Source organism: Cinclus cinclus, chromosome 14 (genome assembly GCF_963662255.1).
Source record: "Cinclus cinclus chromosome 14, bCinCin1.1, whole genome shotgun sequence".
NCBI lineage: Eukaryota > Metazoa > Chordata > Aves > Passeriformes > Cinclidae > Cinclus > Cinclus cinclus.
The window spans coordinates 18,224,867-18,233,540 of NC_085059.1; the positions used below are offsets into that span (position 1 = coordinate 18,224,867).

Below are 8,674 nucleotides of genomic sequence, written 5' to 3' on the forward strand. Positions count from 1 at the left end.
TCAGGGGCAAAGAGGGCCCCTGGAGGCCCAGCCCTGCCCCTCTGTGTCCCCCCTCCTGGGGTCCCAATTACTGTCAGCGAGGCCACACGGGATTGATGCAGGCACAGCAGTCCGTGGGTTTTATTGCCAGGTTGTTAAAAAGTGGACGGATGGTTCTGGAGCTGTTTGCTGGTGGACACGTGAAATTGCTGTAGTATCTTAAGAGGGGGGCACTGTGGGGTGAGGAGAGCAGAGAGAGAGAGAGGACTGGGGAAAGAGTGAGAGGAGGCTGAAGCATCTCTGCCTGGAGAAGGTGACATCCCTGGCTGCTGGAGTGACCTGGGCAGGGCGAAGCTCCGGGGCCCTGTGGAAGTTGCTGTCCCAGGCAGAAGCGCTCGAAGTGTGCAGCCCGTGGAGGAGCAGGAAACGGAGCAGACGGGAAGGAGGGTGCGGCCGTGACCAGCACCCCTTGCAGTCACCCGGCAGCGCTGCAGCCTGCCCGGTCCGAGCCCCGTGGGATGATGCCAGTCCCTTTCACGACTGAGCTCCAGGCAGAGGGCCAAGGCATGGCAGACACATTCCTGAGTCCAGCAGGATGGGAAATGGCACCGTTGGGAAGGGCTCCCTTGTTCAGAGGCCACGCGTGCTGGTGCGCAGCTGGGCACAGGAGCTGCGGGGAACGGGGGCTGAGGCCCGAGGGAGCGGAGCGTGCCTTGGCAGCGCACCGAGGACACTGCCAGCATGTGAGCCCGGCGAGCAGGGACCGGGGACAGTGTGTGTGTGTGGGAGAGCACTGGCAGCACAGCTTGAGGACTCGGATGTGCGGCGGGGGATGCTGGCAGCGAGCGGGGTGCGAGCGCACCGGGTACGCCGGGCTGGGGACAGCCGGGACGGAGCAGGGCTGCTGCAGGTGTCCTGCTCCCAACGAGGCCCGGGACGCCGGTGACCAGGTGCACCCCGTGCCGGGAATCCTCGCTCCCTGCGGCTGCCAAAACCGGCTCCAGGCCAGGATGTGGCAGCGCTGATTCAGAGGGATGAAGCGTGTCCCGTCTCACTGGCGCCGGGCCAGGCGAGAGCCCCACGGGGGTACACGGTGTCCCCCGGGGCTTTGTGAGGCTCCTGCCTCCCACGGCTGCTGTGACGGGGGGACACGGGGTTGCCCTGCTAGCGGACGGCACAGAGAGTGTCCCACGGAGTCGAGACCCCTCTCCACGCCGCAGGTACGAAGCAAAATATTTCTCTCCACCCTTAGTGGGCGATACCCGGGAATACCAGCCCGCCGGTCTTGGGGTTACCGGGAGCCGAGTGGCGCCGGTCCCGGATCTGGGGGGATTTGCGGGGGTCTCCCCGCCATTGGGACGCTCAAGTCTCGGCGCCGCACGCAGCCAGCGCGCCCCGCTCCGCCCCGCTGGTGGGAACGGCCGGGCCACCCCCCCTCCTTCTTCCTCCTCTTCTTCCTCCTCCTCCTCCTCCTTCTCCTGCTTCCCGCCCCTCCCGTCCCGCCGCCCCCGCGCCGCGATTTGCCGCTGCCGGCTCCGCCCGCCGCCCCGCGCGGCCGCGGCCGAGGGGCGCGTTCAAACGCGGCGAGGGAAGGAGCGCGGAGCGGAGCCGTGCGGGACCGCAGCGCCGCCGGCATGGTGAGTGCGGGGCTGGATGGCCCCCGTCGCACCCCATCCCATTCCCCCGCTGCGCTGTGGCCAGCGGGGCTTTGTCCCGGGCTCGGCGCCGGGCACCGACTGCCCCCTCCGCCTTCTCCGTGCCGGAAATTCCGGCGGGGCTGCGGGGAGGCGCGGAGGGGGCTGCGCGGGGACCCGCGCCCGATTCCCTCCAGCCCTGCCGTTCCCTCCCGCGTGGAATTGGAATGGGAAAAGGCTTGCGGCCGTATCCTGCCCGGGCACGGCTGGGACTGGGAGTAGATCCCGAAGGAGCCAGGCTGGCCGGACCGGTGTTTTGCCGCCTGGGGGGTGATCCCCTCCCTGCCGCAGGCTCGACACCTTGGGGCTCTCCCGGCGTTTCCCAAACCTCCCACAACCTGACCTACTTCCTCGGCCGCCTGTGCCGGGAGGAGCTGCTGCGGGGCTCGGCCGAGCTGCTCCCCAGTGCCGGGGGCTGGATGTGCATCCACGCCCCCCCTCACCACCACCACGGGAACATCCGCGTCCCCTACCCCCGTACACGCCCGGTGGCACCGCAGGTAGCCCGGATCCTTCCGGAGGGTCCGTCCCCGGTGCCCTTCGTGGGGTGCCGGTGCCCGGAGCAGGTGTTGGGCGCGCAGAGGGAGGTGACAGCGCAGGCCGGGAGCTGTCAGACAGGTTTGTGCGTGGCAGCAATTAAAAGCGGGGTGTTTGTTTACCCGGCGCGTGGTGCTGAGAACCAGGAGAGCTTCCTGGGTGTAGCCCGGCCTCGGAGCCCTCGGCGAGGCTGGGAGCGGTGGTGGGGGTTCTGCCTGGCCCTCGTCACTCTCTATGTCCCCTACACTGGTGTGGGGCCGTCGTCCCCTCCCTAGCGTTGGGGAGCCAGAGCCGAGGCCGAAGGCATCCTCTCATCCTTCCTCCCCCGGCCACCTGCGCAGGAAACTGCATTGTCCCGTCAGCATCCTGCCCCTTCCCACCGCCCTCACGCCATGTCCGGCCACGGGGTCCCCGGCACGCACGCAGAGCAGCTGGGCTGTGGCCGCCTGCTCCCTGCCCGGTGCCGGGGAAGGAATGCCTGTGGATGGATGGGGCTCACCCTGCGAGCTGCAGGAGCCCGTGCCGCCCATACTGTGTGGGAAGTGTCCCGCAGAGGTGCCCGTCCCGTGCGTACCCCGGGGAGGCCAAGCTGATGGGCATCCCCATCCCCAGAGGCATTTTGGGGAGGTCTCCGGAGGCTGTCCGGAGCCGGAGGTCCCGGCGGGGAGGTTGGGTGGCGCCAGGCCCGGGCAGGTGCTGCCGGCTCCCGAACTCGCCCGCCTGGCTGGGCGGCAGGTGCCTGTTCTGGTGGCGGCCCCGGCCCCGGCCGCGGGCGGGAGGTGGGGCTGGGTGTGGGAGGAGGCGCTGCACCGCGGTGGGGGCAGCAGCGGGGAGCCCCCGCCCCGTGCCTGCTGTGCCCTGTCCCCCGGGAAGCCGCCCGGGAGATGGCAGATCCATCCCAGTGCCGGGAGCCCATGTGGGCCCTTGGGGCTGGCTTGGAAGGGGGTGCCGGGGGTGTGTCCCGGCTGCCCGGCATCGCTGACTCTGTCTCTTCCCCGGCAGCGCTGGTTCTGGACTTTTCTCTAATTCTCCATGGCAGCAGCACAGGGTCCTGTGACCTGTGAGCCCGACACCCGTGTCCTCGGCACCTACCTCTCCTCGGAGCCCGTCGGCGTCGTTGGCAGCATGGGCAGCGTGGGCAGCCTGGTGGAGAAGCAGGATCTGTCCCCCCTGGAGCTGCGGGCCCCGCTGGGCGGCTCACGGGGGCTCCGGCAGCCCGACGGGTTGCTGCGGAAGGGGCCGAGCCAGCGGGAGCTCTTTGGGTACCTGCACGGGGCCAAGAAGGAGACGCGGGCGGAGCGAAAGCACCAGACATCGGGCGCCTGCTACAAGCGGGACTACGAGAGTGACCGTGAGAACCGATCCCCTGAGCGCTGCTCCCGTGAGCATCACCGTGGAGCCGACTTCTCCAAGAGCTCCCTGCCGGAGCGGGGCCGCTTCGATAAGGTGAGGTCCTGAAATACGGCCTGGGCTGTGAGAGGATGGGGATGGAGCAGGATGATGTGCACCCCTCTGGGTGGGATGTGGGGTTTTGAGGATGTTCAGGGATATGAAGCTGGGAATGTGGCAGGGGGGCGGTGGGGGGGGTCTCTCGGGCTGTAGAGGCTCATGCTTGACCTCACTCTTGTTTTTCAGTGCCGTATCAGGCCCTCGGCCTTCAAGGCAGTGGCTGGGAAGGGGCTGGTCTCCATGCAGGGCCTGTCCTCTTCCAAGGGGCAGAAATTGTCCAAGAGCAATGGGAGCCTGCACACGCTGCTGTCGCAGAGCAGCACAGCAGCCCCGCAGCACGGCCCGCTCCGCACCCACCTGCTCCACGCCATCAGCCTGGACGAGGCCTCTGACTCCAGCCACAACTCCATCCAGAGCTTCCCGTCCTACGGCTCCCGCCTCAAGCCTGCCCAGAGCCAGTTCAGTGCCTCCATGGGCCACATCAACCACATTGGGGGCTCCTTGGACAGGGTTTCCCGGAGCCCCAGGGATACCCTGGCCCCTGAGAAGATGCCCCTGTCCTGCAAAAGCATGGCCACCCTGAGCAGGCTGCAGAGCCCTGGCGAGCCCCCACCTCCATATGAGTTCTCCTACTCGCTGGAGGACGCGGTGAAGCAGCTGGAGGACCGGCTGCAGGAGACGGGAGGGGAGCTGCGGCAGCTCAAGAGGAGCCTCAGTGAGACTGAAGACCCCTTCACACAGGTGAGCTGTGGGGTGGGGTGGTGCTGGGTGCCCCAAGAAGGGATGTGGGGGTGGAAAGAACAGTGAAAGAGCTGCCATGGTGAATGATGAGCTTGGAATGCCCAAATGAGGGAGGATCAAGTATCATGGTACCTCTTGGGTTCCCTCCTGCACCTACAGCCTCTCACCAGTGTCCACTTGTGCTGGCAGGCATTTGAGGACAAGCAGCGGCTGTGGCTGGATGAGCTGGAGGACCTGAAGCAGATGTACATGGCCCGGCTGCAGCAGGTGATGCAGCAGGCGCAGCGCGGGCAGCGGGCACTGCAGCTGCAGCTCTACAAGGCACAGCAGGAGAAGAAGCGGCTGCAGGAGGAGCTGAGCCTGCAGCAGTGCCAGTGCGAGGAGACCAAGCTCCGGCAGTCCCAGGGCGAGCATGGCAGCCCCAAAATGGAGGAGACCAAGTGGGAGGTGAGCTTCCTTCCTCCCTTCTTTCCTCCCTTCCTTCCTCCTTCCCTCTCTGTTGCCACCCTCCTGGCTGTGGGGGCAGCAGTTCCCTGCTCTGGGGTCACAGTACAGGAGGGATGAGCCACGCATGATGCTTATGGTCTCCCAGGAGAACAACTTGGGGTGCTGCCACCTCTGGGGTCCTGCTCCCCCAGCCCTTCCTCACTGCTCGCCTGTGCCCTGCAGGTATGCCAGAAAGCAGCAGAGATCTCACTGCTGAAGCAGCAACTCCGGGACACTCAGGAGGAGATGGCTCAGAAGCTGGGGGAGATCTTCAGCCTGAAGACACAGCTGCGGGAGGCCAAGGCAGAGGTGCAGGCCAGGGACTCCCAGCTGGCACAGCTGGCAGACTCCTTCCAGAGCCCCCCGGAGCCCAGCACCTCGCTGCCTCTGGGCGATGACCCCATGCCGTCGTGCCAGGACTTCCCTGGCTGCGAAACTGATGACTCCAAGTGCCGGGGCCTCCAGAGCGACTCGGCGGAGCCCCTGGAGCGGCAGGTGGAGTGGCTGTGGGCAGAGCTGCTGCGGGAGCGGCGTCAGGGCCAGCTGCAGGCTGTGAACTTTGAGATGGAGAGGAAAACGTGGCAGGAGGAGAAGGAGAAGGTGCTGCGGTACCAGCGGGAGCTCCAGGCCAGCTACATGGAGATGTACCACCGCAGCCAGGCGCTGGAGCGAGAGCTGCGGCAGCTGCGGGCGGAGCCCAGGGATGTCAGGATCGATTCGCCCTGGATCGAGCGGGTGGAGTCCTCCAAGATCTGAGGGGCGGGATGCCAGTGGGACTGAGAAGGGAGAAGGTCTCTTGCTGCTGCAACGGGACGATCTCAGGGTGTGCTCAAGGACTGGCCCCACTCGGTGCTGCCCTGGGCTGAAGGACCGGTTGCCACAGGGGAGCTTTTCCTTTTTGCAGCACTTCAGGCCCTTCTGGTTGGAATCGCTGGAGGGCTGGGGGTTATCTGTGCCAGGGTGGGGTCTTGCATGTGCCCCGTGCTCTGACTCCAGGAGTTTTTGCCCTGTGATTCCTTCTGCCACGGGCAGAAACCAAGCACCCTGTGAGACATTCCCTGTCCCTTCTGCTCTGCTGCTCCTGTTCCTACAACCCAGTAACTTAAATGTCTTGTGAGGAGAAGCTTAAGCCCTGTCTCCCACCCCACTGCCTTGCTGTGAAGGTTGCAGCTACTGTTTGCAGTGGCTGCTTTGTCAGCAGGGCCCTGGAGCTGGTGGTGGCACTGGGGAGGCAGAGGAAGAAATCCCGAGGAATTCTGGTGCTGTGGGGAGGGAGGAGCTGCCCCAGCACCTCTCTCTTGTATCCCCAGTGTGGAGCTGCTCTGCAATGGAGGTGGTTGGTGCAGCTTTCTTCGGGCTGACATGGGAGAGTGCCTTGTGCAAGGAAGGATGGGAGCTGGTGCTCTGCCACACTGGGAGGAACTGGGGTAGGAGAAAGGCCTGGGGCCTGTGCCTGAACTGGGGAAGCAGTCAGGGTCCCCCTCCTCCCGGGGTAGGTGACGGGGAGCTGGAGGAGCCCAGAGGTGCTGGAAGGGAAGAGAGCTGCTCTGTGTGTCTAACAGCACAACCACGTGAAGGCCCGGCCCAGCTCCACATTCTGTTCCTGCAATAAACCTGCATTTCTCTCTCCTGGCTTCTGCTCTGCTTCTCTCGGGGTCGGGAGGGCTGCAGGCCCTGATGAGGACGGTGTAGGGTCGGCCTGGGCCTGCCCAGTGCCCGCCCCGGAGCTGCTCCATCGGGCTGGGTAGTACAAGCAGGCGCGAATCGCCATGACTCACGGGGCTCCCAGGGCAGCCTCACCCCTGCCCGGGCCGTGGCTTAACCCTGCCATGGACCCCCCCCCCCTCCCAGCCCTGGCCCCGAGCAGCAGGACCACGTTGTACAAACCCACAGACAGCTTTATTCACCCCACAGCACTCAGCATCCGTGCCCGCCCCCCCCCCCCCCCCCCAATCAGTCCTCTCGGCAGAGTCCTCAGAAACAGCCCTGCAGCCCCCGGGTAGAGGGACAGGGACCTGCCACGGCCCCGTAGGGCACAGCCCGGTCCCAGCTCTTCACAGCGGCATAGGAAGGGCCGACACCTCCTCCAAACACTCGTCATAGGCCTCCTGGTACTCCTCGTGGGGCTTGATCATGATGACACAGGTCGGGCGCTTGGAGCCGGCTGCAGCTCCCAGGTCCTGAGGTAACAGAGGGAGGCCATGGGTGCCAGATCCCTTCCCAAGCTCACTGCAGGCCCTGGTTCAATGCAGGGAAGCTCTGCCTGTCCAGCTCATCACCCCCAAGCCCTCTGGACTCATGCTGGGTTCATAAGCCTTTTTGCCCAGCTTGTCTCCTACAAGCTGGCTGGCAGAAGGGACTGGCACCTGGTTCATGTGCCATAGTCCTTCCCCAGAGTGGGTCTGCAGAGCTGTCTGCACCGGGGCTGAAGCTCCAAAGACAATGACTGCCCCCCAAGCTCCCTGTTTACAAAAGAGCTGGAAAGACTCACTGTTTACAGATTCCTGGAAAAGAAGTGCTGGCTCTGTCCCGGAGCTGCTGCAGGAACTCGATTATGGCAAATAATTATGTGATTCCACAGTGAAGTGCTCCTACACCTCCTCCCTGTCCCTTCAGTGCCTTGGTTAGGGACAGGCACCGAGTTCTTTACTCGGGAACCGGATCTGCACCTTCCTGGGAAGGCTCCGGTCATAGCCTGGGCTCCTCAACGGGTTCCCCCTCATCAGGGCCGGTTCCGTGCTCCTCAGTCCCAGCACTCACCGTTTTGGAAGGGACGTATGCGTACGGGAGACTTCTGTCCTCACACATGATGGGGATGTGGCAGTAAACATCGATGGGCAGCGTGTCTCCGGCCAGCACCGTGATCCTGCAGAGACAGCCGTGTCAGCGGCCGGGCCGGCGGGGCCGCGCGGGGCCCCTGGGCCAGGGCAGCACTCACCCTTTCTCGCCCTTGTTGATGAACTTCTGCACCTCTTTCACACCGCGGCGGACCTGCTTCTGCTTGGTCGCTGCAAGAGAACCACGGCGTGAGGGGCTGAGTGAGAACTGCAGCGTGGGGGACCGCACCGCGCCGCCGCCATGCCCCGACCCCTCCCCACCCCCACCACATGCCGGCGCCGCCAGACCTTTCCTGATGCACTTGAGGAGCTTTCGCGTGAGCTTGCGGGACGCGAGAGGCTGCGCAATGGGGTTCAGGAAATCGAGCTGCTCCCGGTACGAGAGCTCCGGTGCCGCCTCCGACTCGGCCGCCGCCTCCGGCTTGTCCCGCGCCATGGCCGCACCAGGCCGCTTCCGCTTCCGGGGCACGCGCCACGCCGCGGGCGGGACACACTCCCGCGAGCTCTCCGCCATCCAATCGGCAACCGCTCTGGCATTGACAGACAGCCGAGACGGCCAATGGCGAGCGGCTTTTGTACCGTCCCCGGCCACGCGCTCCGTTCCCCGGCCCCACCCCCAGTTCCAGTTCTGGGCCCCTTCCCGGTCCCGGTCCCGGTCCCGGTCCCAGTGTCAAGCAGGCCGGGACAAGCTTCGACACGAGCGTTTATTGGGTATGGTCAGTGCCGGTGACGCTGGACCCACCCGACCCAACACAACAGCACAACAGGTTCAACATGGGAACGCTGCCGTGCCCGGTGTGCAGCCAGCCACCCTCATGGGCTGTGCCAGCTTCATCCACTTGGCCACACACAGAATTTTCTCCCTTGCTTTTCATGCCAGGGAACTCTTATCCCTGAAGGGTTACATCACTGCTTTTCCCAAAAAGAACGGAGGCTTCCAACATGGTACCC

At 65.4% G+C, this 8,674-nt stretch overlaps 2 protein-coding genes across 2 annotated transcripts; one reads left to right on the forward strand and one right to left on the reverse strand.

Annotated features, from left to right (window-relative positions):
• Positions 1 to 3,242: 3,242 nt before the first annotated feature.
• On the forward strand, positions 3,243 to 5,979 carry N4BP3 (NEDD4 binding protein 3). The gene is made up of 4 exons (XM_062502293.1): positions 3,243 to 3,656; positions 3,846 to 4,400; positions 4,590 to 4,847; positions 5,070 to 5,979. Exons 1-4 carry the CDS (start codon positions 3,243 to 3,245, stop codon positions 5,640 to 5,642), a joined length of 1,800 nt encoding a protein of 599 aa, XP_062358277.1. The 3' UTR covers positions 5,643 to 5,979.
• Positions 5,980 to 6,845: 866 nt separating this feature from the next.
• On the reverse strand, positions 6,846 to 8,162 carry NHP2 (NHP2 ribonucleoprotein). The gene is made up of 4 exons (XM_062502217.1): positions 8,012 to 8,162; positions 7,825 to 7,894; positions 7,647 to 7,752; positions 6,846 to 7,066 (listed from the first exon to the last, which is right to left on the reverse strand). The coding sequence occupies exons 1-4, from the start codon at positions 8,157 to 8,159 to the stop codon at positions 6,941 to 6,943; spliced, it is 450 nt and encodes a 149-aa protein (XP_062358201.1). The 5' UTR covers positions 8,160 to 8,162; the 3' UTR covers positions 6,846 to 6,940.
• Positions 8,163 to 8,674: the final 512 nt, after the last annotated feature.

Coding starts and splice junctions, on each gene's coding strand:
- N4BP3 (XM_062502293.1), top strand. CDS start 3,243: ATGGCAGCAGCACAGGGTCCTGTGACCTGTGAGCCCGACACCCGTGTC. Junction 3,657..3,845: donor AGCGGGGCCGCTTCGATAAG/GTGAGGTCCTGA, acceptor CTTGTTTTTCAG/TGCCGTATCAGGCCCTCGGC. Junction 4,401..4,589: donor CTGAAGACCCCTTCACACAG/GTGAGCTGTGGG, acceptor TTGTGCTGGCAG/GCATTTGAGGACAAGCAGCG.
- NHP2 (XM_062502217.1), bottom strand. CDS start 8,159: ATGGCGCGGGACAAGCCGGAGGCGGCGGCCGAGTCGGAGGCGGCACCG. Junction 7,753..7,824: donor ATCAACAAGGGCGAGAAAGG/GTGAGTGCTGCC, acceptor CTGTCTCTGCAG/GATCACGGTGCTGGCCGGAG. Junction 7,067..7,646: donor CATACGTCCCTTCCAAAACG/GTGAGTGCTGGG, acceptor CTGTTACCTCAG/GACCTGGGAGCTGCAGCCGG.